This window comes from Carettochelys insculpta, chromosome 19, assembly GCF_033958435.1.
Source record: "Carettochelys insculpta isolate YL-2023 chromosome 19, ASM3395843v1, whole genome shotgun sequence".
Taxonomy (NCBI): Eukaryota; Metazoa; Chordata; order Testudines; family Carettochelyidae; genus Carettochelys; species Carettochelys insculpta.
This window is the reverse complement of record NC_134155.1, coordinates 9594707-9609218: the sequence shown is the minus strand read 5'-3', so window position 1 is coordinate 9609218 and position 14512 is coordinate 9594707. Positions and strand designations below refer to the sequence as shown.

At 44.0% G+C, this 14512-nt stretch overlaps 1 protein-coding gene and 1 long non-coding RNA gene across 13 annotated transcripts in view; one reads left to right on the top strand and one right to left on the bottom strand.

Moving 5' to 3' along the window:
* Positions 1–14512, top strand: part of LOC142022961 (uncharacterized) — a 26655-nt gene extending 12143 nt beyond the window's left edge. Inside the window, exon 3 of the long non-coding RNA XR_012648086.1 lies at positions 14091–14512. This is a non-coding gene — a long non-coding RNA (uncharacterized LOC142022961). The remainder of the gene's footprint in view (positions 1–14090) is intronic.
* The window catches only part of CUEDC1 (CUE domain containing 1), a 156648-nt gene continuing 142562 nt past the window's right edge, over positions 427–14512 (bottom strand). For 11 of the 12 annotated variants that reach the window (XM_075013356.1, XM_075013353.1, XM_075013355.1 and 8 more), the window contains 5 exons: positions 13547–13633; positions 9405–9498; positions 8136–8194; positions 7025–7095; positions 428–5978 (listed from right to left, as the gene is read on the bottom strand). In XM_075013356.1, the coding sequence (XP_074869457.1) occupies positions 7028–7095; positions 8136–8194; positions 9405–9498; positions 13547–13633 (308 nt within the window). In that variant the 3' untranslated portion in view covers positions 428–5978; positions 7025–7027. Of the gene's footprint in view, positions 5979–7024; positions 7096–8135; positions 8195–9404; positions 9499–13546; positions 13634–14512 lie in introns of all 12 variants that reach the window. The other variant, XM_075013363.1, reaches the window with a different exon arrangement.

The following is a 14512-nucleotide window of genomic DNA, read 5'->3' as shown; positions in this document are numbered from 1 at the left end:
TGTTTCCTCTTGCTCCTGACTGCCAGCAGCTCCTTTCGGTACCAAAGATGGAAACAGGTATATTGCAGGAATTAATAAGTGGCAGTTGGGTCACAGGCTCCACTTGCTGGTTTCTGTGGAAAACTGAATTCTGTGCAGATATTCAATTTTTCCTCAAAAATTGAAATATTTCAGTTTGGATATGCTCCCTCAGTGCCTCTTGGGAGTTGTGGTGTTGTCACTTCATGTCCCTGATTTTCTACAGGCCAGGCTTCATGGACAAACTACACCTCCCATGATGCACCAGAGCCAGGAATGGACACAATGCACTGCTTGTGGTCTCCAAGAGAGGAAACTGTGATGTGTCATGGAAGACATCATTCAAAAATACCAGTGGGGGAAAGCGCCATTTGCAGAGCAACTATAGTTCAAATCAGTTTGGCAAGAGCTTGTTGGAACTCTGCTGCAGCAGTCAGGCTGTAGAGAGAAGTTCTCCACCCTGTTTCTTTGGAGCTTCCACCTGAACTGTGCACTTCACAGTCAGTACAAGCGAGACGGTAAGGATCCCTCAATTGAGAAGAGCTACTGTAACAGATGAGCCATTGAGAGCAATGCCTAGAATGGCAATAAAAAATTAAAACAAAGAAAACCAAGATATTAAGAGTATGACATGACTTTATTATATGAATTACTATTAAACATTTTTAAGAAAAAATACTTATAGAAATAAGTTCTAAAATAGCAACACTCACAAACGTCACCATTTTGTATAGAAGTGATACAAACATCATTGAGTATTGTACATTTTGATAGAAGAAATGCATTTCAGCTTTCACACCTATCTTTGTGGCCTTTCTGCTTGTCAGACCTGAATGTTTAAAAAGGGGAAAAACCCACACCCTTCCTCCTCCCTTAAAATGGTATTTGGCACACCCAGGACACTTGGAAATGGTTAAGGGATACACTGTTCAGAAAGACTGGGTCAGGATTAAGGTCTAAAAGGTGCCTTGTTAGGATAACATTAGCTAACACCTCCTAAAAGTCCTGCTTAGACAAGCAAGCATATTTTGTTAACATGCTAAACTACGAATGTTAACATATACACTGCCTTGTCTATGCTAGATATTTAGTAGCTCTTAGCTCCTAGTCTAGACAAAGCCAGGAAGATGGGAACCGGACAGTGTATCACATGCTTTTCAAGGAAGTCATGTGACAATACTGTTCTCCTCCCCTTCACTGCAATGCTATATTTCCAAAAACCATCAAATACTCTTTACTCCGCCTGACTTTTTATATGCCCACAATGTAAGTCACTGGAATGCCAGTCACATCTCAGTACTGGCTCTCTCCTGGGAGGTACTCAGCAGCCAAACCTCCAAATGACTTGGAAGAAAGTAGAGTGGTGTTTCTCAACCTTTTTTCATTTGCAGCCTCCTAAACCATTGTGAATGGAGGTGCAGACTCCTCTGGAAATCTTTTGTCTCTGTTTATAGCTGAATTCTGTTTGGTTTTTGGTCTTAAGTCTTTCACAGACCCCTTCCACCCAGACAACAAACACAACCACAGATTGAGAACCACTGGGGTAGAGGGTGTACAGCACCTCACCGATGTATTCGGTACATCTCCAGATCAGCTATAATAAAAAAAAGAGGCAACAAGCCACCTGTAGATCAGTCTCCAGCTGTGCTGCTGTAGGCTTTTAAGTGTAGATACAGCCTGAGACTGTACTAAGATGACGACCTCGGGGAGCTATGTTAACTAACACAAAGTCTGAGAAGTCAGCACAGAGAGGGACAAATGGTGCTAACACTGTGTCAGCTGTCTGTAGTTAACACTACAGTTAACGTAAGAATGGCCATACCGGCTCAGACCAAAGGTCTATCAAACCCCATACACTCTCTTCCAACAGGTCCAATGCCCATTGCCACAGAGGGAGTGAATAGAACAAGTAATCACCAAATGATCCCTCCTGTCACCCATTTCCAGCCCCTGACAAACGGAGGCTAAGGACATCATTCCTACCCATGCTAGCTAGTAAGTATTGATGGACCTATCCTCCATGACTTTATCTAGCTCTTTTTTGAACCCCGTTAAAGTCCTGGCCTTCACAATGTCCTCTGGCAAGGAGTTCCACAGGTTTATTGTATGCTGTGTGACGAAATAATTCCTTTTGTTTGTTTTAAACATGCTGCCTATTCATTTCACTTGGTGACCCCTAGTTCTCATGTATGGGTACAAATAAATAACATTTCCTTATTCACTTTCTCCATACCTGTCAAGATTTTACAGACCTGTATCATACCCCCTATAGTCTCCTTTTTTCTAAGCTGAAATGTGCCAGTCTTTTTAATCTCTCTTCATATATTGACCTTTTCTGAACCTTTTGCAATGCCAAGATTTCCTTTTGGAAATTAGGCGACCACATCTGTATGCAGCATTCAAGATGTGGGCATACCATGGACTTAAACATAGGCAGTAATCTATTCTCCATTTTATTCTCTATCCCATTTTTAATTATTCCTAATGTATTGTTTGTTTTTTGACTGATGCTGCACACTGAGTGGGTGTTTTCAGAGAGCTACAGACTATGACCCCAAGATCTCTCTCTCGAGTGGCAATAGCTAAATTAGTCCCCATAATTCTGTGGGATTTTTTTTCCAATGTGCATTACTTTGCATTTATCGACAATAAAATTAATTTGCCATTTTGTTGCAAACCTCACTGTTTATCCCTTTCTCCAGATCATTTATAAATATGTTGAGTAGGATTAGTCGCAGTACAGCCCCTTGGAGGACACCACTAGTTACCTCTCTGTATTCTGAGAACTGGTTCTAGTCCCACTCACCCATGACTAGATGATGAAATGTTAAGCACTCCTTGTCTACAGTGACTGTTAACACATTCACAAACAGGACTACCCCTCTGAGATCTTAACGCCTTGTAAGTTAGAGTGACTTCATAAGGTCATGTTTTAACACAACCTGAGAGAAACTAAGAAGCACTCTTCCAGGGGAAAAAGATTTCAATAAGCCTAGCACTAATTTAGTAGCAGGGCAGCTGCTAACATCGACACGTGTGTCCTGAGGGGGACATGCATTTATATTTCTCTCCTACCCACCTCACTATCTGTCAAGAACTTCCTGGAGAGCAGAATGTTTTATAAAAATGCATTTCTGCTGGGCCAGGCATCACAGTTTCCTAACATGAGTCTGAGCTTCTGTCTGATCGGCCGTTGGTGCCTTTTTGCATTCATGGAAACTTAGCTCAAAGTTAAGCCCTCGGTAGCCACGAGGAGTTGGAACTTTTACAAGCTGATCTGATTCCAAGCTTGAATTTCTTCCAAACATGCATAGCTGCTTTAAGAGAAGGAGAAATAGCCAAGCACTTATTAAAGTAAGAGCCAAGTGAGGATAGGAAAAGGGGGGGGTGGCAAAGAAACAGACCTTCCAATTCTAAGGTGGGGGATAAAAGGCTCTCCTGCTCCAAAAGCCCTTCTGTTTCTAGTGGTAGCGCTCCAGCTTCAGCCTTAACAACCAATATATATGTGCGTGCGTGCATGCACGCACGTGCACGCACGCACACACACACACCTTGCCCTGAAAGCTGCTAAGCAATGCAGCACCCACTAACGTCAAAGGGGCCAATAGGTGTCTGGCAGTTCCCAAAATCAGCCCTTTAGCTTATTTCTTTCTCTGAACAGCCTCAAAAGCACACTCCAGGAACCTCATATCCTGTGTGTTGCAGAAGCTTCCAAGCCACTGAATTCCTGTCTGAGCAAGGATGACCTCACTTGAAACTATTCTAGTCCCTGAAGTAGGTAAATTTCTCCTGCCGTTGATGTTTTACCAAAAGCCTCACTGGTGTTCCTCTCCCTTTTGTTTTCAGTTTTATTTTTTTAAAGGAACAGACACGAAAACCAGGTGCAGCATGGCAGAACTGGGGTCTTTAGAGGATCTTTAGTATTTGAGAACCTTAAAAATTGCTGGGAACTCTGGGCATTGCTGCTGTTCACATCCTCATTGAAGCTGGCACACACTTGCCCACTGTACTGTTTGGGGTTTGTAGTGCTCATTTTCTGATTGGGAAGTCACGGTCACTATATCCCCCAGTCAAGGTGTTAATGTAACGTCCAAATCACGTTTTGCCACGACGTGCCCCTTCAGCAATAACCAAAACATTGACCCTTTAGTCGGCCACCTCCTGAAACTTCATTCCACACAGACTCAGTGTCCTACACTGAAAGGATGAGCTGTGTATGCCTGAATCTACTATCGCTCATCCCTACTAGTTCTGAACAGTCAAATTCCTCAGACCCTGCCTTCATGTTTCCACTGAGCAAGAGTTGCTTAATTGAATGCCAGGTGCATGGAACAAGAGCCTGACACTCAGCAACTTTTAAAAAGAATCTGTCTTGGCACACTCTTCAAAGGCATACAGAGTCTCCAGCAGATTTTGAAAGGAGCCTGTCAGGGAGTTTAAGCTTGCAACAGGGGCTTTTGTTACAGAGCCTAATAGAAAGGCAATGAAAACAGGTTTTTCTTGGACAGATTGCTTGGATCAGGTATGTCTTTCTGCTGCTTTTGCAACCCAAACATTACAGTGCTTACACTACTGCATGGGAGCCAGAAAGTGAGATGGACAAGCCTATCTTCTCTGCCTGAGCTGAGAAGTAAATAGACAATATTGATATAGAAAACATGCTTGGTGAACTTATTTCAGCTTCAGTAATTGACACTACTGCTAGTAGTACAGGGAAGGAATTTTTTATTTTATTCTATTTTATTTTTTAGCCTGACAGTGTCCATTTAAATTACAATCATTTGAGCATTACTTTTACTCTCCACAACATTCCATTATGCCACTAGATTCCAAACTCTCGCCTAGAGGAGGGATGTCGTCCTCGCATTGACTGGTGAACTCTGAACCAATCTCCCCTTTATTTCATGTTATGAGAACTGATCTTAGGTCTGTGCCCATAATTCCCAAAGCCGTGTTGGGCCCAGCTGGAGAAAACCCACTTGTATCTCTACTTGAGGCCAAATTCTGGTCCCAAAGGAAGTCAACTATGAGACTCATAGTAAGCAGGATTTGGCCTATGAGGTTTGAACACAAAGGTGAATTAAATAAGGCCCCGTGTACAATTCCCTTCCCTCTAATCTGGAAAAATGTATATGGACTGCCAAAACTTATTGCCTGGTATCTAGGGAGTAGTCAACTATCAAGAACAATGCCACAATCAAAATGAGATTCCAAGGATAGGTTCAGAGATTACCAATGAGAACTAAACAGTTTTAAATTTCAGCTTCCCCTCTACCCTGCACTGCTTCTGCTCTGTAAAAGGTACCATAATATCACAAGAGCAGCAGCACAAAGCTTGAGAAAGTAGTTTATAGGAGGAGAAATTGACCCCAGCTTACTGTCTAGTTCAAGGCATTTTTATCAATGTTGGAGGCAAAGGTTTAATTCAACGTGAGAAAGCTCAGGAGAAGAAATTTTTTCTTTTTAAAAAGACAATTTATATCACCTGATCTGGATTCTGACCGATTAACTCTTAAAAATATCAACAAACAACATTTTTCAGGTCCTTTATGTGTGTAAAGTTACAGCAGTTTGGTACAATGATATGTTCAAAAATGGGCAAGCCAAAGCCCAACTTTTCACTGCATTATTATTATTATTGTTTTTAACATATATCCAAAATGTGTGTATATCAAAGAGAGTAGAGGATTGGCCGTTATTCCCAAAAGCTTGAACTCCATTATCTTCATTGCAATGACTGAGAAAAAGTCAGATCAGCTGCTGATTTTTGGCTGGATAGGAAAGACGTGTTTTCAAACCCACTGGGAAGAAAACATTGTGCCTCACTTTAATACTTGTACTTCAGAAGAGGATGACAGTGGGGGGGGGCGCGGGGGAGCCAAGGAAACTGTTTTCACTGCAGCCATCTTCTTATTAAGACTTTAACAAATAAAGTCCAATTCAGGTAATGGAAGTGAGATCTAGAAGAGAAGGGGGGAAGGAGGAGAGGAAGAAGTGCATTCAGTCAAAGCTGCAACACACCTGGCTGTTGAAGCAAAGCCTGTTGCTGTGCACTGGATGTTTTTAAACCAAGCCATAAGGAATCACTGAATTTGGTGCACAGAACAGGCAGGCATGAATACTAGAGTCTCTGCATGGTTTTAATCAGCAACCTTATGCTACCTTTGTCCACATACATTTTCCATGGAGGGAAAACGAACAGGGAAGAACTGGCTAGACGGTTTCTCGTCCATGTTTCAGTATGAAGGCTAAAAGAACCTGTTGGTATTCCTACAGCAGCTAATAATGGGCCTGGCGAGGCAGCTGACACATACAGCAAAAGCAGAACTAAGTTCCTGCGGATGACATTTATGCCAATGCAAGGGCCATATGCAAGGCGTTATGTACCTAGCTCCTTAACATGTAACACAAAGATGCCACACATCCTCTCTGTGGCATCATGAATTTCACCACCCTGCCTCATCAAAGACGTTGTGTGGCCAGCTATCAGCTGTAGTTGAAACAAGATGAAGTAATCTATCTGTGAAAGCCAGGGAAGGACAAACCGTTAAAACTAAGGCTGTGTCTAAACTCACCCAGAAGGTCAAGAGCTGATACGCAATTTTAGGTACACCAGTTGCATACCTAAAAATTGACGTTTCAGTCACTGACTTCTGTGCCTGTCTTCATGGCAGAAGGTCGATGGGAGCATTCCTCCCATTGACCTTCCTTAATCCTTGAGGCTCAAAAGGAGTTCCAAGGTAGACATTGACCCCAGAACGTGCTGTTTTGCCTGGAGTGTTCAATCTTCCATGGTCAGTGTAGATGTAGCCTAAGACAATACTATTTTTCAGCTCTGTGCCAGAATACATGGTCGGAGCACCAAGAAGGTTTCCATAAGCTCAAGCCTTCTTGCCTAATCTACATCACTTGACTCACTGGAGGAGTGTGAGAGAGATGGGCTTGCAAGAGGATAGCTGAGCTGATTCCTGTAACTAGCTACACATTACCCTAGAACACTTCTTACCATTTATTGTCCTTCTTTTGGCATCTCCTCTTCCTCATGTAGCTGCTGCCTTCGTGCTTGGAAATCCTCATCTGAAAGGCATGAGACAGACCTCTGTGGTCAGAACTTCAGAAGATTGTTTCCCATATCTAAATAAGCTGGATGGCAAAATTGCAGCAGCCTTGGGGGACTGGAAAGGCCTGGGAATTGCAGAAGGATAAGAGTGCTTGTGCTTAGGTAACCAGTTGGTTCAAACAGGTTAGCAGTGAACAAAGCCATTATTACTGAATGGCAATTCAATGTCCTCTGTGAAATGAGTAGATGGGCCATCAGCCCATGTCCTGGGCAGCTGGTGCCTTGATTGGCTGCCTCAGCAGATGGGCCTTGGTGTGAGTGGGCTCTGGAGGCTGTACCATGCTCTCATCCCTTGTGGTGCTTCTACTGAGACAGGGGAAGGTGCTACTGTTTTTGTGCTCTCCTGTAGATAAATAGCAGACTCCAGCTCTCAGGGCTGCTGATCCAACACTGGGTTACATTTCCGTTAGCTCTGTTATGCCTGTTGCAAAGCTGCCGTGAACATTACCCACCCGAGTCTACAGGGGGTATTCCTGGCCTTTGGTAAAGGAGACTTTACTTCATTTTACTTGGTGATCCCCTATCATCTGATGAGGAGCTGAACTAACAGAGAGCAGAGGCCTGGACTGTCAGAATGTGTGGGCGAAGGGGACCAGGAAGAAAAGGGGTGGAGAAGTATCTATTATACAGGGAATGAAATGAAGTGAGATGGAAGAAGCTGGGCTAAAAGTGGGGGGGGGAAGTTCCTCATCCTGTTTCTGGCTTAGGAGAGCTTCTCCACGCAGCTCCTGGTGCAGAGAACTCCCCCATTCCTGTTTCAACTGCATTAGCCACAGGGCTGGTCAAGGTCTGCCAGCTGTTTTCCAATAGGAAGGGCAATTCAGGGAACATGGTCCGAACAGCTAGAGTCATAGACAAGAAGGAATCTCCAAGGCAGGAAGCTCAATTTTTGGTATGCAGTCCCCTGCTATTTTGGGTCATGTACCACCCACCGCCCCACAGCCTTGGACAAATCAGCTGGAGACTTGCTCTCTAGAAAAAACAAGCAACCTCTTACCGCATGAGTGTCCTTCGACATCATCAAGAAGATTAGCTGTGGAAGCTGCTGTCCCCATCCTGCACACTCCATTAAGGAAAACATTTGACAGACTTAGGTGTAAATCTCAAGCTTACAAACAAAGGACTCTGCAGTTGGGGGTGTTTTCCAGGTATGCTTCCAGTTGCATTTTGCTGCTCTCTGGAATGAGATCTGGGTCATAAGAGAACAGGGAGGCCATGATCACAGTGGCACCCAGGTGCCAAGGCAACATACTTCAGTGAGTAACAAAGGCAGGCATTCTAGGGAGAGGTGTCTGGGGATAAGAAAGCCCTTTTATGTTAGGTCTCTATCCTTGTGCCAGCTAAAATGAAAATGGAAAAGAAGGGGAGGAACAGCTGAAAGGTGAGTCACCAGCCCTATTTCTCTTGCATCATTGGTAGTGAGCAGCATCTGAGGACCAGCATAACAATTTCTTAGCACACATGCTTCTCAAATTAACTCAAAGAAACTCTCCCTACAAAATGCAATTTCAAGGGAGCTTTAGCAACAAGTGAACCATCTTAGCTGGACTCAAACCAGAATCCCGGCTACAAACACATCAAGACTTCAGGGGAGTTCAGAGCTGCAATCAGACTTGCGCACTCAATGGGCTCTGAATGCTCTCTCCTATCATCTGATGAGGAGCTGACCTAAGAGAGAGCAGAGGCCTGGACAGCCAGAATGCGTGGGGGAAGGGGACCAGGAAGAAAAGGGGTGGAGAAGCGTCTATTGTACAGTACAGGGACTGAAATGAGGTGAGATGGAAGAAGCTGGGCTAAAATGTGGGGGAGGTTCCTCATCCTGTTTCTGGTATAGCTTGGATAACAAGGATTGCAAATATGTGCCTTTTGGTTACTGACATTGTTTTCTCCCTGAGCTACAGCTCCCTCTCACATGCAGAATTCCTTGCCCTAGTTTCAGGGCTTAAGTGAGATCTGAGTGGTACATAGACTAGTGATTCCTCTCCATGGCTATACCAACAAGCCTCTTCTCTGTACCAGAACCCTCTCTCAAACAGACTCCTCCCACCCGTCCTGTAACCCACTGTGCATTTAGAAATATGGGAAGGTCAGGATGGTAGCGCTCTTTAACCTTTCCAATGACCCCAGCATGGAGAACAATGGTATTTGCCTTGTTCTAACCCTCTGCTGCAGAGCTGTGTCCCAGGTTGTGGGAACTGGGAGTCATCCGCAGGAAGCTCAGTGTGATCATAAGGTTGGAGAACAGTAACACTTGTTGAAAGGATACACCTGGTGCTTTAGTAAGTGTTTTCTTTTTGACTTCTTCATCTTGGTCTTCTCTGAAAAAGCTCTTGCAAGTTCAAACAGCTTCTTGCGGGTAGCTGAAAGGAAACAGGCAGATGAATGGCTTGTTCTTAACTAGTCATCAGAAGTCGGTAGTAAGTAAGTCTGAGAGATGTCAAGTTCCCATGCCATCCCTTTAGGATGATGGGGCTTTAATACTCCCTCTGCATGCTGTAGGGCAGCAAACAACTGAACCAAGATGGATTTGTCCACTTAAATACAGAATGCACAATGCCTTACTGCTTAGCCTTAGGAAACCAAGGACGGAAACTTTCTCATGCACTGGTACTAGTTTCAGTGATCAGGAAGAATGTAATTTGATCCCTTCCGGAAGGATTCAATTGATGACAGGAAAGGTCTGACTATTCAGACTTTTTATTGTGATTTCCATGATGTTCTTCACCCATGACTGAGTTAAATTCTCTCATCCCTCCCACCCCCACACTAACTGAAGCTCAAAAACTGTGGCCCATGAGTCAGTTAAATTGGCCCAATCTATTTTACAACAAGGGAGTAGTCTGTGACTTGTTGGGGAGAAGGAACAAACCTGTTAAGTCTCTCTATTAACCCCTATTCTTTTAACTTCTATTTTAGGGTTTAGACAAGCTGGAAAGGATCTGCTTCTATTCTCAGGAAGCTCAATCCACTCCATGTCACAGAATCGTGCCGTACAATCACACATTGAAGATAGGCAAAGATACAAGTTTCCTGCATGAAGGAGGATATCAGATGTCTGATGTCAGAGAATACTGAGCAGTATATCCAGTTTCAGCACCTACATACACACAAAACCAACCTCCTTTCCCTTTATCTACCAGAGGAGTGATCTAAGTGATTTCCCTGCAACTGGCAGAGAAAATCTATCTAAGCCACATCTATCTTCTTCTGGGGTGCAGTGGAAAGAAAAGAAAAATCACCTCCACTTGAAGAACAAATTCATTCAGGGAGCAATGCTGCTCTCCCCACATCACAGGGACCCTTTTCATGACCAATGGAACCTAGAGTTTGGCTTCTTTCCCCCTTTCACTGCATTATCCCACTCACTTGCTGGAGATGTGGCATCACCCCAGCCTAGCCAGATGGGACCAATTGCTGTCAAAGTCCTCAATGCTGAACAAGACAGCCCCTGCCCCAAGGCGCTTAAGAGTCTAGGAGAGAGAGACATGGAAGACAGAGCTAGATTGGAAGCTTTTGGAGAAGGGACTGTCCCTTTGTTTTGTGTTTGTACAATACTTAGCACCTTAGCAGAGTGTGTGGGGGGGGGGGCGTGTCTCTCTGTCCCCAGGGCTCCCAGGAACAATGGGAAGGCAAAAAAAAGCCATTGCAGAGAAACTAAATGATTTCTTTGCTTCAGTCTTCACGGCTGAGCATGTTAGGGAGATTCCCAAACCTGCACCATTTTTTGTGGGAAATGAAACTGAGGAACTGTCCTGGATTGAAGTGTCATTAGAGGTGGTTTTGGAACAAATAGATAAGCTTAATGTTAACAAATCACCAGGACCGGATGGCATTCATCCAAGGATTCTGAAAGAACTCAGATGGGAAATTGCAGAGCTATTAACACTAGTTTGTAACCTGTCCTTTGGATCAGCCTCCGTACCTAATGACTGGAATATAGCTAATGGGACACCAATATTTAAAAAGGGCTCTATAGGTGACCCTGGCAATTACAGACCGGTAAGTTTAATGTCGGTTCTGGGCAAACTAGTTGAAACAACAGTAAATAATAAATTGTCAGGCATGTAGAAGAACATAAGTTGATGGGCAAAGTCAACATGGTTTCTGCAGAGGGAAATCATGTCTTACTAATCTGCTAGAGTTCTTTGAAGGGGTTAACAAACATGCAGACACGGAAGATCCTGTGGATACAGTGGATACAGTATACTTAAATTTCCAGAAAGCCTTTGACAAAGTACCTCATCAAAGGCTCTTATGTAAATTAAGTTGTCATGGGATAAGCGGGAAGGGCCCTTCATGGATTGAGAACTGGTTAAAAGACAGGAAACAGAGGGTAGGCATAAATGGTAAATTTTCCGAATGGAGAGGGGTAACTAGTGGTGTCCCCCAAGGGTTAGTCATAGGACCAATCCTGTTCAATTTATTCATAGATGATCTGGAGAAGGGCGTGAGCAGTGAGGTGGCAAAGTTTGCAGATGACACTAAACTGATCAAGATCGTTACGACAAAGGCAGACTGTGAAGAACTTCAAAAAGATCTCATCAAACTGAGTGATTGGGCAACAAAATGGCAAATTAAATTTAATGTGGATAAATGTCAGGTAATGCAGACTGGAAAAAATAACACCAACTATCCTTACAATACGATGGAGGCTAATTTAGCTATAACTAATCAGGAGAGAGATCTTGGAGTTATCGTGGATAGTTCCTTGAAAACATTCACGCAGTGTGCAGAGGCAGTCAAAAAGGCACATAGGATGTTTAGTATTATTAAAAAAGGGATAGAAGATAAGACAAGGAGTATCCTAGTGCCCCTATATACATCTATGGTACGCCCACATCTTGAATACTGTGTACAAATGTGGTCTCCTCACCTAAAAAAAGGTATCCTGGCACCGGAAAAGGTTCAGAAGAGGGCAACTAAAATGATTAGGGGCTTGGAACAGGTCCCGTATGAGGAGAGGCTAAAAAGATTGGGACTTTTCAGTTTAGAAAAGAGAAGGCTGAGAGGGGACATGATAGAGGTATATAAAATTATGACAGGTGTGAAGAGGGTCAGTAAGGAGAAGTTATTTACTTATGCCCATAACACAAGAACTAGAGGACACCAAATGAAATTAATGAGTAGCAGGTTTAAAATTAACAAAAGAAAGTTCTTCTTCACTCAGCACATCGTTAACCTGTGGAACTCCTTGCCAGAGGAGACGGTGGAGGCTAGGACTATAACAGAATTTAAGAAAGAGCTAGATAAATTCACGGAGGTTAGGTCCATAAAAGGCTATTAGCCAAGGGTAGGAATGGTTGTCAGAGGCTGGAGATGGATGGCAGGAGACAAATCACTTGATCATTGTCTTCAGGCCACCCCCGCTGGGGCACCTGGCACTAGCCACTGTCAGCAGACAGGCTACTGGGCTGGATGGACCTTTGGTCTGACCCAGTATGGCTGTTCTTATTAACATACAGAGAAGCTCAGAGGAGGGAACATCTCCAAGTTTTGCTTTTCTTATTAATGCTTTGCTTGTTGGCACTGTGGGAGAAATGAGTCCAAACAGGCATGTGCCGAGAGGAGGAGAGTGGCTTCGTGAGATGGGATGCAGAGGGCATTCCTGGCACAGGGCTGCACTGACACAGGCCTGGGAGAGAAACAGGACAATGAGTTTAGCATAGCTGATGTGGTGGTTGGGGACTTCTTTGAAGTCCATTAACAACATTGCTGAGGTTATCCAGAAAGAAATGCTAAGCATTCACTGGACAGGCAGCAGGAGATCAGGAGCAAGACATGTATCTCCCACCTAATATTACTACCATGGAAGCTTCTTCAAAACAAAACTCTCCCTGGTTTGAAACAACTGGCACAGGAGAGCTTGGTCCATCTCAGATCAAGGCTGCACCCAGGGCAGAAGGAAAGAATGGATGGGCTCAGAATGTGGGGCAGAGGACACAGAAGTCCAGGATTACAGAAGGCAAAGGGAAATCAAATCTCAGTCTGCTCCAGGCTTTGGAGATGGATTAGTGCAATTTGGATTTCCCTATTTGATACTCCCCGTTCATCCTTGCCAGCTGAGTTAAGCCTTAAACAGCAGACACAGTAAAGCCCTTCTAATCAAAAGCTCAGCTTCCAGCCAAATGTGACTTGTCCTCTTAGAGTCACGGAGTGGCCTGATAAACATCAATGACTTTTGAGCTGCTGCTTGGAGGGGAGGGAAGACTCCCCTGTCTCTGCAGATCTGTGCATACGTAAGGCCTGGCTAACATGAGCGCGCACACGCACACACATGCAGAGTGCTTTCGCAGAAAAATGCCTTAGTACTAGACTCGGTGCTGAAGAATCCTTAATGCTTCTCCACCTCCGCCTGCCCACCTACTCCCACACAACCTCTGCCAATATGGAACCTGGAAACAAACTCACATTTTCCCATGTGTTTCAATTTGTCCCTGAATAAGGCATCTTCAGACACAGCACTGCTGGCCTCGCTGGTTACAGGGGCTATGTCACCTGAAATGCAAAATATCTGGTCACTAAGGCTTTGTGGGAGGGCAGAATGGTGTGAAGAGAATCTAAGCAAAGCATCACCATTAACCCAATTCCAGTTCCAGTGAAACTGCATCCCTGCCACCAAGCAGCTGCCAAGCACCTCTGTCCTGTGCTAAATAAGACAGAGTACATCAGACAAGAGCACACATGAAAGATGGAGACCAGAGAGAAATTAAAAGCAGCTCCTAGTGCATGAAGGGATAATCTGTTCTGTTTCAGAGAGACAAGCCAGGTGGGATGCAGACAGGGCTGGACTGTGGGAGGAAGACAGGATGGGAGAAGGGATGTCGGTCAGCAGGTAGGGTGTTCCCTAAGCCTCTTGGGATGGATGTGACCTTCCATGTTCAACTGCTTCCAATATTGCCCTCCCTTTAGAGTTAATGTTAAGAGATTACAGCTGTGTCTCCATTTATTTCAGGGGCGCTATGGATGATTACTGCCTGCCTGTGGGCTTGGATTTCCAGTGCTCTAAAACTTTACTACGTGTGCAGAATGAATTCAAAGCAGCTCTAGGTGTTTCCACTCTGACTTGACAAGTTTCACCATTGTGCAAAATGGATGCAAAATCACTACACAAAGTGCAAGGGCCCATAGAACCAGGCCCCATTCATCAATAACTGTTCTTCATTAAAACAAATTAAAGGAAAAAAAATTTGCCCTCCACTGAACAAAAAGCCTCTTGCCTCTTTGAGAAAATGTGACCCCACATCACTCCATCTGCTAATGTTATTTACCAGTTGGTTATTAGATCATACTTTGAGATCATTTGCATTACCATGGATGATACAGACAGTTAATTAAGAATGGAGAAAGTTTAGAAGTCTCAGCTGTACTAGTGCA